At 44.8% G+C, this 25,755-nt stretch overlaps 1 protein-coding gene and 2 long non-coding RNA genes across 9 annotated transcripts in view; 2 read left to right on the forward strand and 1 right to left on the reverse strand.

The window, feature by feature from the left end:
• The first annotated feature begins 5,782 nt into the window (after positions 1–5,782).
• LOC106492444 (uncharacterized) lies at positions 5,783–19,191 on the forward strand. Of its 3 annotated transcripts, XR_001293993.2 has the most exons (6): positions 5,783–7,442; positions 7,538–7,613; positions 8,209–8,358; positions 14,599–14,658; positions 16,032–16,169; positions 17,490–19,191. It is a non-coding gene; the product is annotated as an uncharacterized lncRNA (long non-coding RNA). The 3 variants fall into 3 exon arrangements; XR_001293995.2 differs by lacking the exon at positions 14,599–14,658; XR_001293994.2 differs by lacking the exon at positions 7,538–7,613.
• Positions 18,466–20,207, reverse strand: LOC136992343 (uncharacterized). The gene is made up of 2 exons (XR_010884535.1): positions 20,153–20,207; positions 18,466–19,722 (listed from the first exon to the last, which is right to left on the reverse strand). It is a non-coding gene; the product is annotated as an uncharacterized lncRNA (long non-coding RNA).
• A 359-nt stretch (positions 20,208–20,566) lies between these two features.
• ANKRD44 (ankyrin repeat domain 44) overlaps positions 20,567–25,755 on the forward strand; it is a 144,103-nt gene continuing 138,914 nt past the window's right edge. For all 5 annotated transcript variants that reach the window (XM_067298904.1, XM_067298906.1, XM_067298907.1 and 2 more), the window contains exon 1: positions 20,567–20,635. In XM_067298904.1, coding sequence (XP_067155005.1) covers positions 20,609–20,635 — 27 coding nt within the window. In that variant the 5' untranslated portion in view covers positions 20,567–20,608. The remainder of the gene's footprint in view (positions 20,636–25,755) is intronic.

Consider the following 25,755-nt stretch of genomic DNA (forward strand, 5'->3'; position numbering starts at 1 on the left):
AGTGGCAGTTTATTTGCGTGGAAAGTAGTCTTGAGTTGCTTATTGTTACTGTTGCTTCATCTACACTGTCCTGGTTGTGGGGATGGATTAGCTTTCAACAGCTTTCAAAAATTAAGCTGTTTGCTGTGTGTAAAGTCACTTGTGCAAATTATGCGTATTGATGGCATTTATTTCATAAGTATTCTAGTATGTGTAGCTGTATAAGGTGCTAAGTAACATTTATAGGCTATGCTATAATTCCCTTAAAGAGTTAGCAAAGTAATGTCCCCGGTGCCTGAGACGAGGCAGTTCCTAAGTGTGTGTAACATAGGAAGTGCCGATCTTTTTATCTTGAGATATATAAGGGTAAGAAGAGAAGCATTGTATTTCCTTATTTGCTTTTTCCCTTCTTTCCCATGTGTATACACAGAGAAAAAGGTGAAAAGGGGCATTTTGCTATCTGGGAGTAAACCACATAAAACACAATGTTAAATCATTCTGGTAGTACTGTACCATATTATGTGCTTACAAGGTAACAGAAGGTAGTATTTGTATATCATTTGTGGTGTTTTACAAGCCCTTGATTTAAATTGAGTGATTAGGTTCCGCTGTCTCTCCAAGTTTAATTACCGTGTTCTTAGCTGACTTCTGCTGTTTTCTATGAATGTGAATTTTTTTAGCCATTTAGTATGTGAGAAAGTTTCACCCTGTGTTTCAAGGCCTAAGGTTTGTGTGTTTGTTCAGGGGGAGCTTGGGACCCTAATGTTTATGGAGGTCCTGTTTTGTTAGGAACTGAAAAATGTGACACCCCCCCCGCCCCCAGCAGTGGGCTTCATTAGCAGCTCTGAAATGTATGTGAAAACAGTTGAGACTCTTTGAAGGCCTTATAGTTGAGCTCTTCCCTTAGAGAATAAGTAACATAACGTGTACCTTCCCATCTATTTTTACTGCTTTCACATTTAATATTGTTTGTATTGTAGGTGGCCCATCGTCTTAGTTTCTCAGTAGTTCTGCAAGACGCCACCAGGTAACTGCCCATAGGGAGGGTGGAGGGGTGAAACAAAATGCTGATTTTGAGGGACTAGCCTGCAGAGAGCTCTGTCACCGGTGGGAATAGAAGGTGACTCATGACTTCCAGTTGCCTCTCAGCAAGCAGCTATTTTCTAAACAAGTCCAATTATAAAAGTTTTCTAGTAGGATGGAGGGGAGCAGCTTCAGCCTGTTCTCATTTTTGTATCTTGCAGGCTTTTCACTTCAACCCTCAAAAATGTTTTCATAAACATTAAGCTCTTGCTGGAGGAAGGTACAAGCTGTTATTCTCCTCTTTTCCTGGAGGAGGAGGAAGAGAGCGGGGAAAGGAAATCTGTTTGCTGAAAACAACTGTGCACAGAATTGTGGTGTTAATCTTTGGATTTTTTTCTATTCCTAGGGTCTGGTATGAAATTAATTTAAAACAGCAGTATTGAAATGCATTTCTTCTTAAGGGGTGACAGTAGACCCTTTGCTCCTTCCTGAGGCTCGTGTGTCCGTTGTACTCTTCTCTAGAAGGAATCTCTGGATCATTTACTTGTTGTTCAATGTGACTTTTTAGGAGCCTACAGCAGCTCCTAAACAGTGGACAAACTTTTTTTTTTTCCCAGTACAAGTCAAAATCAGTCAAGATAACAAATGCGAGAAGGAAGACATTCTGAGATGATGGCTGCTGTTGGTCCCCAGATTCCTAACTCTGAGCAACAAAGAGCAAAGCCTGCAGAAGAGAATGGAGAGGTTGGGACAGTGCTATTTAAATTCCATTGATGAATAATTAATTATACCATTGATTATAGAAAAAAATAATTTGGCTAAGTGAACAAAAGATACACTTCCGCTGCATTGCTACTCATTCGTGAAGTGGGAAACATACCCAGATGTGGCAACTGAAAAGTTTTTATTGCTATAGAATAACTGTGTGGTGTCTGGGAAGTGGAGGTACCGGCATAAAATCTGTGTCCAGAGTGTCTTGTATTCCTTATTTAGATTTCTTTAAAAAGGGAGCCAGGTTTTGCCACCACCACCACCCCATTAGCTTCTGGATTTACAGACAACTCCCACCTTTCTCAGCGAATTGCACAAGAAATTCTGTGGACAAAAGCCTTGCTGAGGATGACCCCTCTTCTTCTGAGCAGGTCCTTCCTGTATGCTGAATGAGGCGGAGGAGCTTATAGGAAAAAAACAGTATGTGATTTTTGCATTTATTTTTTGAAATCAATTACAATCATGCATTTTCTAAGGGACAGGGAATTAAGGGTGCATAAGCAGTGCTGCCTTGGGCTTTTCCTAATTCAGAATAATCGATTTTACAGCATAATGTAGTTCTTAATTGCAACTGTTTGATTTTTTTTTGTTTGTCTTTTTGTTTTAATGAAGAAAAAAAAAAAAAAAAGAGATGCAAGTCTTGGATGTGCCTGAATTTGCATGATCTTTAAGCCTGAACTTCTGCATCAAAGCATAAACCTAAGCTGACAGGGCTAAAATGAGCCATAGTTGGCAGTTATCCTTAAGATATGGCAGTCTTAAAGATTGGGAGTGGTTATGCCATGCTGTTTTACCTGAGCTATTTTCTGAGAGCAGGAAAAGATGAACTAACATCTCCTGGATTTTATGTTCTCTTGCAGTTAGATTGTCTTGCCTCTACACCTCTGGCTCTCTTGCTATATTTCACACACACACGTTTCACCTCACCACAGTCCTGCTCTTGTGATCCTGTTGTACCCACCTTGCCTCTGCCTCGTGGCATCTACCTCGCCTGCCCCGGCCCTTTCCGCTGCACCCGCGTACCTCCTCCTGGTTCGTATCGGGCCTCTTGTGTGTTTTTTTCCCATTCAGTTTCTTGATCCTATAGCAGAGTCATTGCAGGAGTTGGGTGGGCCGAAGCTCGCTTTTCCAGGTCGAGCGAGCTGCCAAAGTGTTCCTGACAAGACACGGAAACGGCGTGCCAGAAGGTTACTGAAATGCCAGTAGGAGATTTCTCGTGACGCTGTTTTGGGCGCACCCTCAGGAGGCAACACTGCAAAGCTCACCCCAAAGCACAGCAGAACTTCCTGCTCGAGACCAAGTTGCCAATTTTAGGTTAGGAGCTACAGGTTTGCAAATAACCATGAAATGCAGTGGCAATAGTTACTACAGGCATATAGTAAATTCCAGTTTACCTTTTTTTCTGAGACCCTGAAATTGCCTAGGGAGGGGCAGTTTTTGCACAAGAACAGCAGTTTGGTATCCAGCATAACTTTTTTTTGACAAATTTGAAGCATTTACAGCAAAATGTGGATGCGATCGTTTTTAAGTAAAATTGCATGTGAGAATCTTTAAAAGTTGGCAAAACAGGCTTCTAGTGTTTTGTTCTTATCCATGAAGAGAGTTCAACTCTCTAACACAATAGTTCATTAAGAGGTAACTTTGAACATGTCAAGAAAGGTTAGAGCTTGATATGGTCATAATGAACTGAAACTGGTCTTACCAATAAATGCTAGGTAACCTTAGTAACATTTACTGTTATCACTGTTGCCTATATTCTGTTTAGTAGCTTGCCAGAAAACCAAAGTAAAGTGTTTTCCTTACCAATTTTACATTCACGTGACTCCCAGTAATTACATGGTAAAAGTTAGTTCTTGGTTACCTTTCACAAGGTTGTGTTTTAAGGCCACTCTCTTAAACCTTTAGGTGCAATGGCTATTGTGAAGACAAACTTCAGGCACAGTGTTGCCTCGCACCCTGGTTATTCTCTGACACGGTTTTCTCCAAGCTGAGCAACCAGAGCCCCCCCTGCTGAAGCTGCTGTGACGGATACCTGCTCTGCTAATAACAGGGGTGCGAGGGGAAGCAGCTTTCAGATGTGCCGTTCTTCATTAAATGTGGGAAGTGTCGATGTGCGAGTGAAGTGGTTGCTGTTATTTAATGTACCTCCGAGAGCCAACTGTGGAATCTCATTCTTTGCCATTAGATTAAGAAAGGGTAGAGGTGAATGCAACACTCCCTGCGATCCCAAATATAAATGTGTGCCCTGGCGTACTACTGCAGGCTGGAAAGCCTTCAGCCTTGCCAGCAGCTGCCGGAAGAGATTGCGGCTGCTGCTGGTGCCAGCTCTCCCAGCCCAGGCGGTTTGCGCTGCAGCCTGCTCGTGCTCCCCTCCGGCTGCGCCCCTGCAGCCGGCGTGGGCCACCCCCCACAGGTTCAGGCACCTGGGACCCTTGGGTGAGGAGCGCCTTGTCCTGGGGCACGCACTTGCGGTCACTCTTAGCTCAAGCCCCAGACCAAATGTTCTGGCAGCCATAAGTTTTTTTTGTTTGGTTAGTTTGTTTTGATTTTAAATTTAAGGAACACGGCAACAAATGTTTTCTAGAAGGTGAATAAATGGGAGAGTCAATGAATGGATGACACTGGATCTGCTTATACTAAGGTTGGATCAGGCGGGTGTCTCAAGTCACTTACTGTGTCCCCTCTTGACAGTGATCATGAGGGTTTGGGGCTTTCTGAGAGCTTGCTTTCTTGATGGAAAGAGACTTTTTCCCCCCCTAAGATCTTCTAAGGGGACTATGTCCATTTGTTCATTTGCTCTGAATCTCTTGTTCATTTTGCAAATAGGAGATGGTTCAGTCACCCTCATATTTAGGTGTTTCCTTTCCATGGATGCATTAATGTCTCTTTGCTGTGCTAGCAGTCACCTTGCATGCTTAACTGGCTAGTAAACTGATTCAGTGAGCTGTACAAGCTCCCCTCCATTTCCCCTGGCTTCTTGCATTTCTCCCCGACGAATGCCATTTCTCACTGGTCTTAATGCTCTGTATCATTTTTTGTGTTAAAACCATACACGATACAAACCTCTGAATGGGCTAATTGTAGCTGTTTACTGGCTTTTGATTGAGACCAGATGTGACGGCAGTTAACCACTGTAGGGTGACGAGAGTCTGAGGTGACTTATTTTCAAGTTCTTCTTAAGTAACCATTTAAATTAGTGACCTTCAATCCACGCCTGTCATCCAAAACAGTAGAACAGAACTGTTTTCAAATACTGTGATTTTGCTTTGAAAGTCTTACATTTTTGTCTTTGTCAAAGTCTAAATCTCCAAGTATCTGTGGATCTTGAGCCCAGCTGATGAAAGCAGTGGAACTGACCATTTATTATTTTAGCTAATAAAAGAGGATATTGTACTTTAGCTTTTTCACATTCCAGGGCTCTAGCAACAGAATGAAGGTTAAAGGCTTCTGATATTCACAATTAAAGAATGGAGCCTTTGTTTTTAGCACAGTGTGCAGCTGAGACAGAAGGAATCGGCCAGGAAATGAAAACCAGGTGGCTTGGGTTTGAATTTAAGACCAAAGAAATGACCTTCAAAAAAGGCTATTTCCTCATTTAATAAAAATAAGTTAAATATATACAAAATAATTTAATTACTCCCTACATTTGTTTGCAGGTGTTTCTGTGAATGTATCTGTTTGTATTTCCACAGAACAAACATGGTGATGAACACATTTGTCTTTAAAACCCTGCTGAAACATGGCCAGAAATTTCTGTAACACTCTATTCTTGGTTAATCTTGACAAGATTGGAAGATACATAATACCCAGTGAGAGCAGGCAGAAACTTTTGGCTCGCTGTAGTATATATTAGGCATTCAGCTGCATACAAATGTTACTGTTAAATGTTGCAATACTATTCTTACATGATGCTACTAATCTTGTGTCAGTATCTTTAAAAAAGAAATCATGATAACAAACTTAAGGCTTCTGTAGAATAAAATGACAATAATTTATTATTTAACACAATTGCCATTTTTCAAATACAGCTTTCATTTAAAGCTTAGAAAAGTGGAGATAAAACACTTGCAAATAAGCTTATTTTTGTTCCCTTCAAAACAGTAAACACATCTTTGCAGTGACAAGCTATAGAAACATTTTGTTACTGATATGGCAGTACAACCAGAATTGCTACAGAAGCTCTGCAAAGCTCTCTAACCCTTGTCTCCTACAGTGCCAGGACCTGTTGCGCCACGTGGCTGTTGGCCGTGGGGACGAGGCTCCCCGGTGTGCGCTGCCCCGCGTCTCCCCTGCCGTTCCCAGCCGCGACTCGAGCAGCACCTTCACCTTCGGGCGGCAGCTGAGGAGCTGCTCGCCAGCCTCTGCAGCGTCCTCCCAGTAACCGCACTTCCCGCTTCCTATCTCAATGAAGGCTAAAGGTGCTTTGCCTCTGCAAGCTAACATTCTGTTAAACCCATGTTCTAAAACTTGCTGGAATTAAGGCAAAATGTACTTTTTCTCAGCTACTTGGTTTGAAGCTTAGCTAATCTTAATTACGTAGCATATTTCCAAGAAGAGTTCTCCTTGTCCACGCATATACTGTGCTCCAGTATATAGTGTTGGGAATTCTCTACCACCTACACACCTATTGTAGGTGGCAAAGATGCTCACAAGAAACGCGGACTTATTTTTACTAAGCTTTTGGTTCGCTCTAATCTGGTATTCTACGGAAGGTGCTAGTGACCTGCTAAACTTAAACAAGTCTATCTTTGACCAAAATACTTCTTTGCTAGTCATTACTGCCCTGTGTCTGTTCTGATTTTGTTGTAAGATTTTAGTGAAAGGTTCCTTCAAAGTTTACCAGAGAGAGTGTATTATATGCATAGGACAGCATTTGGAAATAATTTGCTCAATATTTGTAGGGGCAGCTACAATTAGTAACTGCATAAGCCTTCACATGGTTTATATATTAAGATCCTTCTCTGAATCACTGTCTGAAGGTGGGAGATCAGCTTCCCAATGTGAATACTTCCTTAATTGCCCATGTGCAATTAAGAAATACATGTATGCTCCTGGGTACAGCTTGCTTTTTCTCCTACTGCCAGTTATTCTTTCTTTTACTAATTCTTTGTATTGAGGTAGCTCTTGGGTGCTTCAGCCATCGGGGATGGGCCCACGGTAAAAACTTGCTGGAGTTGTTACATTTTAGCAGATTGGTTATTCTACTGGTGTTAATTAACGATTCAAATCTGTTGCTCGTGACAGCTTGTCAGCTGCCAGCTCTGCATCCTTCGTGATGACGTAATGCCACCGTTTAACACAGTCCTGGAATTCTTAATCTTTGTTCTTTGCCCAGCATAGCAAAAACAGGTAAACTGCTCCTATACGGTGGATCTCTGTAGTCACTGTAGTAGATATGCGCTCTACTGCAGTGGAAAAAATACATTTCCATTTTAGGTCTTATCATTAGTTACTTGGATTGTATCCATTTTGACTGGGTTATTTTTATTCGCTGTCTAGGCAAGAGGTATAAAGCTTTCTTCTCTTGTGGCGGAGCCCTCCAGCAAGCGTCTTTGCGGGGGCTGGCGCGCGGGGTGCTGATGCGATACAGGCACCTGCCCTCCGGGAGTCGTGGCGAGACTTCCTGCACAGTTCAGCTGTCAAAGAACTTCCTGACACATCTGCTAAAGGTTTTTACCTTTTCTCTTGCTTCCTTTGGACAACTTGGGGCTTCCCTGCTTCCTTCTGAGCTTTGCTGTTACAGATTGTATTTTTCCTCCCATAGGTGTTAACGTGCATCTGATTGTAATGCCTCTGTTACCATTGCTTGTCGCTTGCGGATCATCCTTCTGTAAACACAGGTGGTCCTTTTATCTATTTTCCTGTATTTCAGGACTCTGTGCTCTTTTGATAACCAGAACTTCTAGCACGACAGCTCTCAGTTTCTCTTTAGCACCCCAGTAGATGGGCAGTTAGTTTTAACTTTTTGTTTCACACATCACATGCCTTGTGTGTTGTTATGTCAAATGCTGTTTGATTTACCTGCTTGAAATCAGGAAAGTCTGGGTGCAAATAGAAGGAGTGATGCATAATGATTAAAGCACGGTTGGGGATACTGGGACCTCTAGTTGTGCCAAAGGGTTTGCTCAGTGACTCGCTCGCTAGACTTTCCAGTAAAACAGAAATCATGTCACTCGGTATTAGTTCACTGAAACCAGCCTGAGGGGAGTTAAAGCAACCTTGCAGTAAATTACAGGACAGTAGTTACCTTCGTCCAAGAGCTGCTGTGAGAGTAGGAGAGGCAGTGGGTAAAGCACTGATCTCAGAAAGAAGAGAGAAGGAAAGAACAGTTTTGCATGCAAATTATTATTTTTATCTGCTGTTCTCTTGTGCTTTATCTGTGCGTGCACTGTATGCAGTTACTTGTGACGTTCTCTGTTTTATTTTAACCACCAGGCCTCTTTGAAGGGTGACGCTTTTAATGCAAATTTCTACGTGGACAGGGCTGTGGGAAGATGCTGGTGTTTGCTGCTAAAGTCCGTTGTTTCCCCACTGTGGTTTTAGGGCTGCAGGACAGCTGCTGGGGAGAGACCTCCGAGGAGATGGGTAGGTCTGCATGCCACACGCAAGCCTCATGCCAGCGAGCTCGCTGGGCTCAGCAGCGCCAGGCTGTGCGCCACCAGGCGCCTGCACCAGCGGTGCCCTAGGGCTTGGGGATGGTGTCTGAGGCCCGCTTTGCTACTGGCCTGCTGAGGGCTGCTCTGGGCAAAGAAAGGTGCTTCATGTGCCTCGGTTTGCTCACCAGCAAAACAAGAGGGTGCAATGCTCGCCCTGCTTGCAAAGCTCCTTGGGATCTCTGATGCGAGGCTTTGTAGAGAAATATTCCCACCAATGTCACAAATCTTGCTGATTTCTGAAGGTCTGTGATGAGGTTTTGGCATGCTGGGGATTAAGCCACCTTTGTGGGTGCCACAAGGGCCTTGTTTTAGGATAGCGATGATGATACTTTAATGATTGATACCATGAAACAATGGTGACTTGACTGGCTCGTGCTTCCACTGCCAGTCTTTGGTGTTGAGGTGAAAGGAAACTTGTCTTTTTTCTGCTGATCCTGCTTTTGCCACTATGTTCATGACTTGCAACCCCCTCCTTTTCCTTCTCCCTTTGATATTGAAGCTGATCGGTCTGGTTTATTCTCCCTAATACTCAAGTAGTCTAAGAACAAATATTTCCATCTAGTAGCTGTTGAAAATTTAAACGCTTATTTGCATCTGGGTTAAATTACTGCCAGGCACGTTTACGCTGTGGATTCCTCCCAGCAGTCTGCCCACAGGAAGACATCTGAGAGCCCAGCTGGTGCTGTTTACCTCGGCCGAACAAGGCTTTCCAAACACGTGGCTGTAGCGAACAGGCAGGTCCCCTTCCCTTCCCAACGCTCTGCTGGGTCTCGTTGGCCATGTTAAGAACATTTCTTAGTGTTTCTTTTTCCGTATCGGCTGAGTGGAGTTGCTGGAGTGAGCTGGGGCCATCTGTCCTGAGGCTGAAAAGGAAGAGCGCAGCCTGCTGTCAGCTATCTTAAGCTGTTCACAAATCAGCAGTGTCACATGGAGGACTTAGCAAGGAGTCTCACGCTGAACTGCAGTCTGTTGTGATTAAAACCAGTCTGCCCTACTTGGCATATTGGTTCAAGATGTTGCTGTTTAGTGGGGAGCACTCTAGTAATGCAGGCTCAGCTTTCCTGCCTCTCTGACTGTGTCGTCCTCCTCCCTTTCATGCAAGTTTGTCTGGATCCATAACATACCGGTTGGAAAATTAAAGTTTTCTGCATAGCCAACACAGAGAGTTATGGAATCTCTGAAATACTATCCCGAAACACGTTTCCTGCACTACTGGGACTGCAAAACCTGCCAGGAAGTGTTGTGTGATAGTGACTTAACTTGTAACAGGTTATTTATTGTAAGTATTAATGACTTCTGCCATGGCTGGACAGCACGGTTAAGATGTAAATGCACTGTTAAATCATCAGCACTAGTATACAAGCACAAATTTATTTTTAATGTGAAGTAAACAAGAAGATATGTTATTTCCTGCTAAATTGACACAGCTGTGTTCCGGGGTAACTAAACGAGCTCTTTACCTTGCAGTTCCCCAAAGGCGTAGGTTTGACATTTCTGATCTCTGTCATTCAGGCCCCGTACCTCAACACCAGCTGCTTTGGGGCACTGTTTTCCCACTTGCAGGGTGTCCCCGCATCCTCCTCCTGTTCTGGGAGTCGCAGAGTGAGAGAGGAGAGAGGCAGGTCTATCATCCACTTCAAAGCCAGAGTATTTCTGACCCACTTAATTCTTGTAGCTGTATCTGTGCCTATGTCTGGAGGTGCTAACAGAAGCATTATCTGGAGCACGGCCATTGACCCAATCTTCTGATCTTGCAAGAGGATTGGGGAGGACAGCTGCACTCATGCAGAATCTTACTAGTGTCCTTGAAGCCTCGTGCAAGCGCAGGGCCCATCCATATGGGCTGAATCCCGAGATTTTTATCTCGGAACCAGGCATGCATGCTGTGTGTTATTTAATCCAGCCATTGCCAAGTCAAAATATTGTGCAAAATGCATGCTTAACAGTATACAGGGCTGAAAGAACTTTAACTGTTGTTCTGTGTACTTAAAGAATACTTAACGTTATTTCTTCAATCACAGAGCAGATTTTCATGTTGTATGGACTCTAAAAGGATTCTTAAAAGGATTCTGTAGTGAAAGACAAATCCAGTTAAATGGATTTGAATGGGCGGGGGGGGAGGGGTCATGACTTTCCTCCCAAGTACCTTGTTCCCATACACATAAATGGAGTGCAGGCTTCTCATTTCTTAGAAGGGAAAGCAGGGTTTAGTTGTAAACACTTCCAGTTTTAGTCAGTTGGATCTTTTTGATTCGCTTGTTGAAGACTTTCAGCAGTTCTTACCACAAGGACTGGGTTTTGGAAAAGAACATGAAGATGAATTGATGTTGATGCTGTGTTTGTAAGACAAGGCAGGGTCATGCCGCTATTCGAAAAGCCATTATAAATAAAACCAGTAAAGCACAGGCTCTTTCCCTGCAGGGCATTTTCTGCGTGGGCTTTGCCAGCGTCGCTACCTGCTGGGCCCTTTCCTAGGACGCACTGTGCAGGCAGTCTGCCCACCAGGCAGGTTGTTATAATTTCACCAACATCACTGCGGTTAAGGAGAGATTCTTGCCTCTTTTACCCCATTTCTCTTCACTCTGTATGTGGTTTTAAGAGACACTCCTGATCCAGAGAAATTCATCTTTTTCCCTACCAGGAACACAAGAAGCCCCTGTCAAAATAATCAGTTGTGTATTCCAGATGAACTTAGATAATTATTAAAAGCAGAACAACTGTTCAGACAAATGTAACTTGCATCAAAATCTTATACAATTCTCCCTCCATTACCTTGTTTGGAAATGAAAAGGGTTAGGGTAGAGAATGCTTTGTTTTCTTTTTCTTTTGAAACATCCTTATTTGGCATCTGTAAAGCATTTACATTCCCTAGTTCTGGATCAAAGTCCTTTCATGGCTCATGTTACTTATTTCCATCTTTAACTGAAGCACAGAAAGAAAAATGGATTTTTTCCTCCCTCAGGCTTACAGTATGAACCATTGTAAAAAAATCAAACCTGAGTTTTTAGCAAGGAAGTAGCAAGAATGAGGAATAAAACATTTCACAATGTATAATTCAAGCACCATACACACACACACGCAAACGCACTTCAGAAAGAATGCTGTCTGTAAATGAAAGTGTCTATAGCAGTTATGAAGTATATAAACTAAAATTTTGTAAAGCTAAACTTAGATACTGTGCTACTGGATTTCATTTGTTCCTCATGTTCCAAAAGTGTGTTCTTCCGAATGGGAACTTTGTCCTATTCAGCTTGTGTAGCAGCTCATGCCGTTAGCCAAGGACTGGGATACAAACTGCAGTTGGACCAGGCTAGCAGTATTAGAAGTAAAACATTGTTTTCTCTTACTTTCTGAGTGGTAGGATGAAATCTGGGTTTGGTAGAATGCTTTTGTGATACAAGAAGAAACTCCTGTGAGTTTGATGTGACACATGATCTTTTTTTAAATTTGCAAAAGAGTATAGATACACTTGTTTCTGAACATAGAACAAACTGTTTCCAGGTCTGCTCCTCCCACCTCTCCTGTGGCCCAAAAAGCTTGGTGTTTCTGCTTATTTTCAGAGCTGTTCTGGCTATTCCTCTGGCTTTCTGCCTTTCACATGTAGATGCATGAGCTGAGCCCAGTCAGTCCCTTCAGTTTGCACAGACAAGCTTCTAGGCTTTGTCCTGTGACCCTGAATACTGGATAGCTACTGTTTCCAAATATTGCTATGGAAAAAGGATATAAAAGGCCTGTTTATGATTTATCTTGTAGGAAGAATTTGAACATCTCTCAGTTCTAACATGGCCTATGATTATCTAACTAGCTTGAAATAAGCCCTTAACATAATATATGCATCCTTCTGTTTGTTCCCCCCCACCTTTCTTCTCCTTAAAACAGATTGTAGATTCTCATCTACATTTTAGCATGTTCAGATATTTTAACTGGTTTACTTCACAGTCCTTCATTCTGCAAGGTCCTAGTGTAGCATTCCCTTTCTACAAGGGGATATATTGTGCACAGTGTGTTTTTATATTTAACCATAAAGCAACATGGACTACAGTCTGTTAGGCTGATTTATGTTTCCATTAGCTTTCATCCAGCAGATCTGAATTTAATCCAGACTTCCAGCATTCCTCCAAAAATAATGTTACTGACATCCACTGTCACATCATTCTCCCCACAAAGCTCTTGGCCACATAACTTCTCTGACAGAAGGGGAAAAAAACTCCCTTTGGATTATGAGTTAAACCCTAACATCAAAGAGGAAACTACCGCAGTGCTGTTCTCTCCTTGGTGGCAACTTCATGTTAGTCACTGTATGCTTCCCCACCCCTTCTAATTAAATGCAACTTCAGAGATAGGATTTCTTGTTTTGTGTGACGTGAAAAATGAAATCTGGAGCTGGCTTTTAGATGCTGTAAAAATATAGTTGAGTTCTGGAGAACGGTTTTGCTAGTAGAACAGTTCCAGATTTAACCTGGGTCTCAGAGCTGGAATTAGACTTGCTAGGTCCTGGCAGAGGCTCGGGCACGGGCCTTCTCTTCCTTTCTGCCCACTGAGGGTGGATTGACGTGGAGTCTTACCTAACTGAGCTTGTGGGCTGCTCTTCGCTTCCATGACTGATGTTAGACAGCTGACCTGGTTGTTTCTTCCTAAAATTAATTCTGTTTTGGCTGATAGTTTTTACATTACTGGAATGTATCCATCGGTGACCCACTGGCTGTCTCTAGTACAGGGCGGAAGTGAATATTGCGCATGTGCGTGAAATGAAAAGACCAATGGCATGAAATTTTCTTACCTTAAAATAACAATAATGTTCTGATGTGACTGTGATTAGAATTTGGGATTTTAATTTTAATGCAAGACTTCAGTGGATTTGGTCTTGAGGATAGAAGTAAGAAAGAGACTCCAAAGCTAGGGATTACAAATAACTAATTGCTGTAGGATATGTTATTTAGGTGAAATGAATATACAAATGGTGGCTGGTGTGGTGTTCCTAATTGCCCAGGAGTGTCCATCTGAAATCTGTCAATGACATCCTTCTATGAGTGTGAATTATTAGATACATGTAACTTGCACGATTACCTGATATTGCACTCAAAGGGGTACACAGCATCCTTCAGTGTAATAGGAAGGACTCCTGCAGAGTCCGTTTGCTAAGTTCTTGAAAGGTCAGACATACTTTAAAATGTAAGTCAGTGAAAAATACAGATTTAAATTAAAAAATATATATTTCAAAGATAGTGGATCACTTTCGACCCCAATTACTGGAAGATGCTGTTTTTAAAGTCCAAAGACTGTTGCCCTGAGTTTCAAAAAAAAGAGATTTGAGCACTTTATACTCATATATACTTACACTATGCATGAGGAAACCCTAAAAGTACTTTTCTCTTGTTTTTATCTTCTCTTCATGTTTTCCCTAGAAGATTCCACCAGTGATTAATGATACAGGAGATTTAAGACCTTGCATATACCCATAAATGGAATGGGGCTGACAAGAGAAAATTAAATACTGAACTTTCCTCTCACTGACTTGTTTTTGCTGACCCTTTTTTAACTGCAGCACCTTAGAAACGGCTGGTATAGAGTCTCTGTTTTGGTAAAGATAACCAGACTCCACAGCCAGGCCAGCAGCTGTATGAGAGTGAGAGGAAGTGTCCAATGTTTTTATTCTTCTTAAGGGAAACTTCAAGCAGAACCAGAGAACTTGGTATTTCACAGGAAGAAAGCATAAGAGATAAAACCCTCAAACAGGAAAAGAACCCAAATCTCTCTAGCCTTCTTCATGAAATACAAGGCAGCAAAGAAAACATCATAAGCTTTTTTTTCACTTGTTCTGTCCTCTTTGCTTCGTGTGCAACCTTGTCCAAAGCCTGTGAAAATCAACATGTTTTTCTGCTGACATATCTGGTTTCTAAATCAAGCATGGGGCTATGTGACAAGTGGTTGAAAATTTTGTTGCAGTCTCTTGTGTGGGATCTGTGGTAGGGAGAGATACACATTTGCATGGGCCACTGACACATTACTCCAAGAACAGATGGGGTAGTCCTATTGCCACTCTTGTCAGGGAAATCCTCATTTTTTGCATAGATGCACTTCTAGACTGGGGTAATCAGAAAGGAATTGCCCCAGTTTAGCCTGTCTGGTTGTCATTTGCCTTAATTCTTCTCCTGATTTTGACACCTAGTACTAGTTCACCTCAGCGGGACATGGACATCTGCAAGAGAGGTGCTAGCTGGGATGAACTGTAAGTATACCTTAACATATAGGGGAGTGTTTATTCCTTTTGGTTAACGCAGCAGAAGGCTGCAATAGCTATGACTTCAGCTTCAAATTCACAGTTTCCAATTGCATCATATGTCTAAATCTCTCTGTGCCTCACCAGCATGTCTGCAGAAGTATAATTTAAAAGTGTTTGGAATGACAGGAGGCCTGCGTCTGGATAAGAGAAGATGCTGCTATGCCCTCTTCTTCTCCCCTCTGTGCCCTTATCTGTGGATTGATTCATTTTGTACTTCTTTTTTGCATGTAAATATTAAACAAGTAGATCTAGGAGAAAAAAATAATGAGGTAGTAGGAAGAAAGCTCCCTTGGGGAAAAAAGCCAACAAACACCTGTCTTCTTAAAATAAAGTGTACCAAAACAAAAGGGAGATAACTTCAAGAGGGCAATGACAGGCAGCTTGCAGCATCTTCTGAGGTGCCCCACCACTGCCCCCACACTCTGTAGCATTTTGGAGAGGGAAATGGTGACAGCAGTAATTACTTACCATCCCTGCTGTTGTGCTTGCCCACTCTCCTACTGTGGCTCTTTCTTTTATGCTGAACAGAAGTGTTTGCCTTCCTATTTCAAATCCATGCAGCTCTCTATGATTTTGCTTGTTTCTACTGGTGCAGTCTCATAACGATGCCTATACATCACTCTTCTTTAATATGACTCCCACTGCGACTGTAAGGTGGAAGAAAGCGCAGTAGGATGTATATATGCTGCTACTAATGGGTAGGCAACAGCTAGAGACCAGAAAGGCGCACTCTATTTTTGAAGCCATCAGAAAAGGTTAGAGATAAGATGTCTCTTCTGCTATCAGGTCCGTCTTTCATCCATGCTCAACAGTGGCAAATAAACACAGCTAAGGGATGTGCCGAGTGTATTTACTTCAGCTTTTTCTTTACAAGGCAGCAGCCAAACATGTGTCTAGGAGCAATCACACCCTCCATCTGTGAGTGATTACCCTGCTGAAGTAGAGCAGCAGGCCTGACTTTGGAGAGCGAAAGGGAGCAGAGCCCTGTCCTGCCTCTCTTCACTGTGCAGCAGAGCAGGGTGGTGGTGCAGACTCCTGGTGCCTTAAAGTGACCACATCCTGCTGAACTGCGGAAACATTGGCCTACTGTAGCGATCTATCTGTCTAAGATGTAGAAATGCATGTGGAGATCCAGGAGATAATTTGCAGACGAATGTGCATTGCTGCAGGAGGGGAATGGTCATGTAGAGAGAACTGACTGTGCTCTTGGGCTTGTTCTCTTCACCCACTTCCCACTAGAGGCCCGTTTGTCTGTGGCATTTAAGAACAGTGCAAATGTATTTATTACAACAAGGTTGCTTTCTTTTCCTCTGGTACAGCTCCCAGACATTGTATTACTGATCCTGCGCAGAAACAATAATGCTGAATCTGTGACAGCAGTGATGCTCATAGCTACAGTCAGTGACCTTTACCTGAGGTCCTTCACCCAGCGGTGCCCAAGTGCCTCACCTTGCAAGGTAGGAGAGATCCCTTTTACAAATGGGAAGCTGAGAAACGGGTAAGGTCACTCACCTGGGATCACACGGGAACACTGTGGCAAAAAAGAGAATTGTGTTGAGTCTCCCGAGTCCTAAGTCAGTGCCCAAACCATGACTTGTACTATTACACCATGTGAAAGTGGCATGTGAGATCTTAATAAAGGACAGTTCATTTAAGATGATGCTAAAGTTCTGTTGAAGGCACATGCTTAAATCTAAGTGTTCCTAAGAGTTTTACTGAGTACAATTGGAGATAAGTATGTTAAGTGCTTTCCTGAAACAAAATCTGAATGAGGAAGTGGCTAGTCGTGTGCATATGACTGCTGATAGCAAATGACCTTCATGCAGTTTCCGAAGGAACTGGAAGAACTGTCTAACTTAAAAACAAAACAAAACAGAGGCCTATTAGAGCAGGCCAGTATCCTACACAGACCTATTTTGCTGTGGCCAGAAGATCAAGAAGTCTCAGTATGGACAACTGCAAAATAATTGGGGTAATTTGGTTCCTGCCTACTATTGGTCAGAAGCTGCCTAAATGCTAAAGTTCAAGGCTTCATATTCATATTTTACTTTTTAAAATTTATAATGGAGGGGGTGTTTTTGTCTCACAGAGCGGTTTGACTGGATTCACAGGATCCTCTTAGGACTGAGCACAGATCGACAAGGAGCAAAAGCACCATCCATGCTGACTGTGTTTCTTTCAGCTCCCCTGTCAAGGCGCAGTGTGGCCTGAGGGCCTTCTCCTCTGCCAAATGCAGTTTTAATCCAAGATGACAATATCTGGCAAGCTCAAGCATATTCCCATTAAGGCTGTTGCACACCGGTTTTGATGAGACTTGTTAGTGCCTCAGTATAGAAAGGCAACATAATGCTATAGGTTTAAGAGTTGCAGAGATGACCATTACTTGAAAAACTAGCTCTGAATTTGAATGCCCTTGTGCCCAACCCTTTCTTCACAGAAAAGGCAGGTGAGCACTTTTAGCATGCTGCATCATTTCACAGATATGAAATTACTGTTAGGTACCAGTCAGGACTAAGATGCAGGTCAGTAAAATATCTCAGGGGGGACCAAAAAAAAAAAAAGCTGATTTTGCATGACAAGTCATGTAGTTGCTTGTGATATTTTGTGAATGGGAGAGGAGGATATCACCTTGACATCATTTCCGGTTTGTACTTTCAGAGAAATCTTGGAATCTTTACTGTGAGGAATTAAGTTTTGTAAACACAAGTTTGTTACCCCTCTTTTTTAATGTCAATGTGTAGACATGAGTATCATCTATATGTTTTTTTTGTCTTTAGTCCTCTTCCTGTCCAATGGCTAGAAAACTACTGGGAATCTTAACAAGATCCGGTGACATCTCTAACTTCTGTGAATTGAAAGCATCCACACGTTTACCCTTAGAAATAGCTCAAGACCTCAGAGGCTTCCTACACTCTGCACTACAGCCTTCTAGGTCCTGCTGTTACAGCACTGAATAACAACATGATTTCCTGCCCATGGGTTGTCCTGATGTTTCCATTGCAGATCTTGTCACAACCATTTGCATCTTTGCTGCCTTTGAACTGAATGGCCTGGGACTAAGTTTGAAGTTTGCTCAGAAACTACTGCTAATGTGGATGAGAGCTCCTAGATGAGGCAGCCACTGTTGGCTGCCTCTCTCCAGGGTACCTGCGGTGCTGACTTCAAAGGGATTCCCATTGACTAGACCTTAACTGCCAGGTTGTTGAGACTTCTTTGGCTCCAGCAAATCACCTGGAGCAAAGTCTATCCCAAATGTGAAGCTGGTGTTCTTAAAACACTAATTCTAGTCTCCTCTCATTCCTAGTGGGTTATAAGACACATCCATTCGTCTTGGCTTTTTATGAACTCTGATCAGGGTCAACCACTGGATTCTGTGACATTTAGCCCGATGGGTGTGCTTTCTTGTCTTTCGATCTCGAATGATGCTGGTGCTGCTGAGAGGACTAAAATGGGGATGTGGCCTTGGTATATCGTTCCATCTTTCCAGTCAACATAAACTTCTTTTAATGTAGCCATCAAAAGTGTGTCCAGATAGGCCTTTATAAGTAACAGTTGTAGCACTGTAACTAATTTTTGCAGTTAATGCAAATGGCATTTTAAATGGATGGTATAAATATAACGGTAAGGGCTTCTTTAAAGTGAATGCTGCCCTGTCAATATGGTACGCAAGCCCCTTCCACTGTACCGCATGTCTGAGGGACCTTCCCAAGAGCTAACATCTTACACAGATGGTTAGTCCTGCTACAATAGACGTAGCCTAGGAAAGAGGGGCTGGAACTAGTGTGTGCTGGTTGGGAACAAAAAACTTGTGAAAAGTGTTTTAAAACTATCTTGCATCTAGCTCAATTATTTACTCCCAAAGAACTGGCCGCCTCCTGTCAGCTGATTTCCATTCAGATGGCATACATCAGCTTAGCTCTCTGATGAGGCATTATCAGGGATCCCAAGGAAGAGACAGGGCTTTGTGCCAGATGCTTTAGTCAGAAAGTGAGGGGAGCCCATAGCAAATCTGGAAAATCAATTTCCTTATGTATTCCTCAAGTTTTAATGTGGGGAAAAATGTTATGGTGAATGCTAAGTCCTTGGAAATAGGCCTTTACATTGAAAATAACAAAACAGACCTTTCCTTATAATGCTAAAAGTTCCCTGCATTTTCCCTCCTCCTCTTTTTGCTTGCTCTCAGCTGGAAGTTAACGTCTGCTTACTTTTGACCTCTATGGGGTAAGTGCGTGTTTCAACAGCGTCTGGGAGCTGACTGTTAAAGCAGAATTTCTGGATTGAATCAGCGGGACACAGAAAAGCCTCAGGTCCACATTGGACAGCAGTACAGCACTGCCGACTGCCCTCCTCAGCACATGTTTTGACACAGAACAAATCTGCTGATGCAAGCTGAATGCTTCTAGGTGTTCTGACATAAGACTGTAAGGGGCTAAGCTATTAAAGGAAAAACTGCCTGAGTTCATACATTCTTAACAGTTACTGGATTCTCTCTTGCTTCTTTTTAGTTTTTCATTAAAAGGTGGATTTATATTAACATAGTTTTTCTGTTAAGACCCTTTCAAAATAGGTGTCAAAATGTGTGCTGTAGCTTGTATATTATTTTTAATCCCTGTTTATAATAATGCCTCAGAAGCCTGAAACTAACATCTGTTTCCTTCTTGGGTTGGTTTTCTTCTATAGAAGACACTTCCCTTATTTTAGCTACAAAAGGCTACCCTATTCTGTAATCAAGGGTCAAAATGTCATAAACGAAAGTTACGCTGTCTGGGGCTTGGACGTAAGGGAGCTCGTTACTGCAGCATCTAACTTGTGGGGAAAATAGCAAAGCCCAGCCTGGCCTTTGTGTGCAAGACAGAAGCGGGAATGTTAAATCCTCTTCCCTTTGGTTATGGGTCCCTGGGGAAAAAAGGAATTGCCCATGTTACCTTCGCTGTGTTCGTAACTCTTGTTGCTCTGCATTATGGTGAAGATTATAATCACATCCCTTGCTTCAGAAATTCAGCTGGTCACCTGTAAGGGGCAGGAAGGAATTTACTTTCTAATGCATGGATCCAGTGGAGGTTTGGGAGTATTTTTTTGCTGTTCCTTTTTAAGTGCCTGGCCCTATAGTCTTGCTCTTGGGCTCCGGGTCGGAGGGGGGACGGGAGGGGGGAGCGGCGGTGCCGCGGCACCTCCAGCAGCTCTCCTTCCCCCGCAGCGCCGGGCCGGGGGCGGCTGCTGGGCCCTTCCTGGCCCCCGCCGGCGCTGCTCCGCACGCTTCTTTGTAGAGACCTGGAGTACTTGGCCGGAGACCTGCCTCTGGCCTGCGCAGTGCTCGGGGGGCGCTCCGAGGGCCGGGAGGAAGCTGCTGCCCGGGGCGCAGGGGCGCAGGGAGGCCCGGGGCGGCACCCGCGGCGCCATTTCAGGCCTCGTAACGGTCGGCGCCACGCCGGGCACTCACCTTCCCCGCGCCGCGCACGGGGAAAGGGCCGGGGGGGTCCCGCGGGGGGGTCCCGGTCCGGCTCCCGGTTCCGGCCCGATGCGGCTCGGCTCGGAGCGAAGGGGCGGCGGGGGCGGCGCCGTCCCCACACGGCAATGGCGCCCCCCCCCGCCATGGCGGGCGCCCCTCGCGCCGCGGGGGGGAGGGGCGAGCGGCTCCGCTCCGCAGGGAACAAAGGCGGCGGCAGGCGGCGGTGGTGGCGCTGCGCGGCGCGGCCCGGGGGAGGCGGGGGGAGGCGGCGCCGCCCCCGCTTCCTGGGCTGGGCTCGGCGGGGCCGGGCCGGGCCGGGCCGGGCTGGGCTGGGCTGGGCTGGGCCGGGCTGTGCTGGGCGGCCCCGCCCCGCCGGCGCGGAGCCGCCGCCGCCGCGCCGCGCCGGTCGCGGTGCGCGCTCGCCGCCCGCCCGCGGAGCCGCGCAGCATGGCGGTGCTCAAGCTGGCCGACCAGGTGGGCGCCGCGCCGGGCCGAGGCGGCGGGGGGCCGCGCTGGGGCGGCGGGGCCCGGGTGCCTCCTCCGCAGCCCCCTGAAGCTGCCATTTCCCCCCGCGCTCCCACACCAAATGCAGCGCTTCCCTCCCTTGTCATCCCCCGGGTTTGGCTTTTCCCAGCAGAAATCCGACGCGGTCTGTGCGTGGGGGGGATGTTGCGGCTTGTTTTCGGAGGCCTCCCGGCGGGGCGGCGGCGGGGCGCGCCCGCAAGCGGCTTTGGGGGGGGGCTCCTCGCCGGGGAAGCGGCTTTTTTTTGGGGGGGGGGGGCTCCTCGCGGGGGAGCGGCTTTTTTGGGGGGGAGGGGGCTCCTCGCGGGGGGAGCGGCTTTTTTTGGGGGGTGGGGCTCCTCGCCGGGGAAGCGGCTTTTTTTGGGGGGGGGGGGCTCCTCGCCGGGGGAGCGGCCCGGGGCTGGGCCGTCGCGGCGGCGTTAGACCTCGGAGCGCGTTAAATTTAGCGCCGGGCGGGCAGCTGTGAGCGGCATCCAGGCGTGTCTTATCGCTGCAAGCGAAAAGCGCTTGGAAATATTTCGTAAATTGATATTACGGTTCGCACGCCCTGATTTATCCGCGTGTCCTACCAACTGCTATGCGTTTTGCATGCTTCAGTCTGCTATTTTTAATTTAATGCGGTCTGCCGGTGACCCACACCGTGGGTGTCCGGCGAGTCTCGACCCTCCCGTCGCCTGCAGCCGGCCCTCGTTCAAGCGCCGCTTTCGTCCAAAACGCAAGGCTCCCTCCCCGTCTCCTTGTTCACCCGTTTCCAAGAGAGCCTTCCACTCGTGCAGGGCCTCTACGTAGCGTTTTGAAGAGAGTTTTGAATGGAAAAAGCATAAAACGGCTTCTTAAGGGAAAACAGCATGGTGTGGCCTGTCACTGTCTATAGCACGTTTTCATAATTAACAGCAGGCAGTGTTTATAGCCTGTCGCCTTACGCGTCCCTCGGACATCCTCCTCTTTGGATGTGGTGCTTGTGAACAGTGAATGAGACGCTTCACGCAACGAGGCTTCGTCCTGCTCTGCGGTGCGCAGAGCGAGTCTCCTGAGTCAGAAGATTCAGGTGGGATCTGTATACTGACATCTAAACTGCAAGCATTATTATTAAAACTACGTATGCTGTGGAAGACCAGAACTGTAGCTTTTCAGTGCTTTTCAAGCGTTTAATGAAGTCCTTAAATTTACTGTCTGTAGTTTTAAAACTTTGCTAAAATTTTGCAGAGAGGATTTTGCTTCAGCAGCAGTGGTAAAGGGCAATACAGGTTTAAGCCAAGCGGATCCCATCTTGAGGAAATCCGTATTGCCATAGAAAACAATGGAAGGCTGTGACCTTAATGTTCTCCCTTTTCTTCTCGTGATACCCTCCAAAGCTGAGGGATGAGGCTCCTCAGAAAGCTGTTATGCCTTCACAGCATGCCTCCTTCTGGGCTGCTTGCAGTGTCGGTGGTGGCTCAGGCGCTCCTCTTCAGGCTGTGGGCCGAGACGTGGTGTGACAGGCTGATGGGTTTTCCTTTGTGGGTACACATCTCCTGTCAGTTAACAAAGGATATGTTGGTCCACCTGTACTCTTCCTGCTGCATCTCTTGTGGTTTTCCACAGCTTTTTCATCAGATCTTCCTGGAGGAGTGGAAGGGAATGTTTGAAGTTGATGGTGGTGCTTCCTCTGAAGCAGGACCCAGAAACTCGTTGCGTGTGACTGTCTTGGCGTGTTCGCTGCTGGCTCGGGTCTCGGTTGTGATGCTTCAGAGAGGCTGGCTCTCAAACTGAGAGCTCTTCTCTGCTTGTAATCATGGTTTCCGTGGCACGTGCTTTCCTCTGGATCCATGACTTTCTTGACTGGTGAGGAGAAGATCGTATAGGGGAAGACTAGCGAGCGCACAGACTGAAAGTTTAAACACGTTTCTCTGAGTAAGCCTTTTCCTTGCTGTCTTCATTCTTGGCTTCTCTCACTGACAGCATTTAGCAGCACACAGAGCGTTCAACCAGATAATAAACTAATCATGCCATTTCTCATACAGGCTCTGAAGAAAGAAAGACTTTATTATTGCTTCTTTTTTGAAATGGCTGAAGGTGCTAAGGTGTTGCCGTGCTTCTGCCTTCAAAGAGATTATCAGTGCTGTCTGTTTGGCTGCGTTCTCTTCAGGTACTTCTTAGGCAGCAGAGCTCAGTTTGACTTTAGCATTCCTGATTTTGTTCATGTAGGTTGCTTGAATTCATTTCCAAGTGATTGTAATTGCTACCTCATCAGTGGTGCCACAAGAAACCCTTAAATCATTTAACCACAGGAAGTGCATTTCTACCATCATTCATTTCTGCATGAATTCCTTCCTTGCCTTGCTTTCTTTAGTAACTCCCAAATACCCATTTTTGAATGAACAAATGTTAAGCCAAGAACAGCCTAAAATAAAATCATAAAAATTAAACACTTAGGATTGTAAGCTTTGCATGTAGTGATGTGCCAGTGCAGTTGTAAACCTTTTAATATTCTAAATTATCCAGTCATCATTATAAAAGTATTACAAAATATATTCTACGTCTTAATGCTTTTATCCATTCATTCTGTCTAGCACCTATGTAGTGAATGTTGATTATGGCAGGCATGCAAATTGCTTTGAGCTCTAAGGATTGATGGTTTTTTTCAGTTTTAAGAGTTATTGCTTTGTTGTTGATTTTTTTCCATTTTGATAAGTTTTAGTGTTTTATGTGAGAGTGTAATTATATGTGATAAAAGCTTATGCATATAAACTAGAGTTCAGAGTGAGCAGAGATGAGTGTTTTAACAAGTGGGTGGCCTTAGACTTTTGGGTATGTGTTTCATTCACGCAGCTCAAGGCTGGCTATGTGCACATGGCGGGGCATGAGGAGAAGTTTTGGTGCCCCTCGCAGATACTGTTTGAGGAAACCCGCTTGCTTCAGTTCTTCATTTGCGCCTGTGTTCTGGGTTGCCATTTCCTTCTCCTCGTGAGTCTCTTTTCCTCTCTGCCAAAGCTGTCAAGGGGTGAATGCATCAGTCAGGTCAGCTGCCTGTCTGGTGTGGCTGCTTTTTAAGCGGTAGTGCTGGTGCAGATTGGGCTGTGCTGTAGCTTTGTGAAGATGTGGTTTTATTCTCCAGACTCACCTCCCCCCGTCCTCGGAGGGGCTGGAGGATGGACGGTGCTTCCCACCAGCCGCCTGCACTTCTTTGCACGGCATGTTGTTAATCACTCACACTTGCCCTGCGTTTGTGTGTTTGCCTTTTGCTAACTTTTAAGGGAAAGTTTATTAGTCAAAGTTGTGGCGAGTATGCTTTAAATCTCCCAGGTCTCCGCTGATGCTTCCAGACAGCAGAAGCGCAGACAATCGTTCCTGTCAGAGCACTACAAAGAGGATAAAATCCCACAGAATATTCCTCTCACTCATGGAAGTTTACCTGGCTTTTGGAAAATTATTTTGGAAGAAACTAAATTTCTGTGGGCGCTGCACCTCATTTCCACACTTGCCTTACCGGTTGAGACCTTCCTCGCAGGTCTCCCAGCGATGCCTGTGGACCTGCAGATGCAGGTGGTCTCGGTAGTTACTAACTTCCCTTTCTGTTTAGAGCTGGAGAGTCCCTTGCTGTGTTGTTACGTTTGAACGTCCTGCCATGTCGGGGGCAGCGAGGCAGTGGGACTCGTGCTCCCAACCCCGGTCGGGTGAGCATCCGCCGGTCCCAGCTGGCGCTGCGGAGACCTCCTGTTTGCTGGTGTCTTTCGGCAGCTGATGCAAGCTCTCCTGTACCTAATTGCTGATTGTAGTTACATGTGTTTACATGGGAAATGCATCATTCTGTCTTTGAAAGGCACTGAGAAAGGTTTCTGTAAACAAAAATAATATGAGAAGTTGCATAAAGGTAAAGCCTACATAGTCACATTTTAGGAGCCGCAGCGCTTAGTGCCTTTACGCCCACATCGCCGAAATCGGTGGAAAGCTTGCTGTAGGGCTGAGGCAGGTACAGGCTCTGGGTAGTCTTGACCCAGTGCAAAACTTACTGTGACTTTAGTGTCACCAACTCTGGCCCTTTTTGGACAACACAACAGAATTATTTCTGTGTTGCCCTTATAAACATGCATATGCATGCATGGAGGTAATGAAGCCTAGATAAATTGTTAGTGTGTGCACCTCGGCTGCTATTAACTTCAAAACCTCATCCTGTCTCCTGGTATTTTGCTTGTTGTCATTGATTGCGAAGAGTAATGTAGTGTGACTGGAACTGAAAGGACCATTTCTTTCTCTCCCTCCCTCTGCCCAATATTTCCTGTGTTTGACAGGTCTCCACTGACCATCAGTTTCATTTTTATTATGGTCACAGAGAAGCAGCGTTAAACAGATGTTTAAAATAATTTTAAACAGATGTTAAAATCATGAAAATTGGCAGGGCAAGGGCTGGACTTGCAACTGAATGTACTTAAAAACAAAATGAGCACAACAGTAACAAATAAATCGCCTCCTGACAAAACTGATTAAATTTCCAAATGATGTTGTGTCCTTCATTTATTTCCGAATCCTTCAATTGACAAGACTAGCTTTTTGTGTCATCTTTCTCTCAGGCAGGTAAAATCATCTGAGATGTGGTCCCTGAACTTGTTGTATAAAATAGGGGTAACGAACCTGTGTCTTATGGACACGTACTGCCTACAAGTTAATTTTGCATGGCGTGAAGTCCCATGATTCCTCCCCTCCTCGTATTGTTGCTAGATAATACTAAGGTGTATATTAATGTGCAACCTGCCGAGTATTTGTGAAAGGGCTGTTCGACCACAGCAAGGAAGAGATGATCCGTCTCGGTGCAAAATAGTCAGATAGCCAGAACATAACGATAACCACACTTGTGTGTAAATTCACCCTTCTCCAGAGTTCTCTCTTCATTCTTGTGAAATAAAAAAATGCCTGGATCAAAATAACTGCACCATATCAGCCACTGCTTCTTAGAGCCATGATGGGCCTAGGCACACCATACTGCAAGGTAAGGATCCATGCATTTTTAAAGAAAATTAAAAAAAAAAAAAAAAAAAAAGGAATGTACCAGCATTTCTTCCCTTGTTCACAGCTGCTGGAGTGATGGTCAGAGT

The sequence above is a fragment of the Apteryx mantelli genome, chromosome 6, assembly GCF_036417845.1.
Source record: "Apteryx mantelli isolate bAptMan1 chromosome 6, bAptMan1.hap1, whole genome shotgun sequence".
Lineage (NCBI taxonomy): Eukaryota > Metazoa > Chordata > Aves > Apterygiformes > Apterygidae > Apteryx > Apteryx mantelli.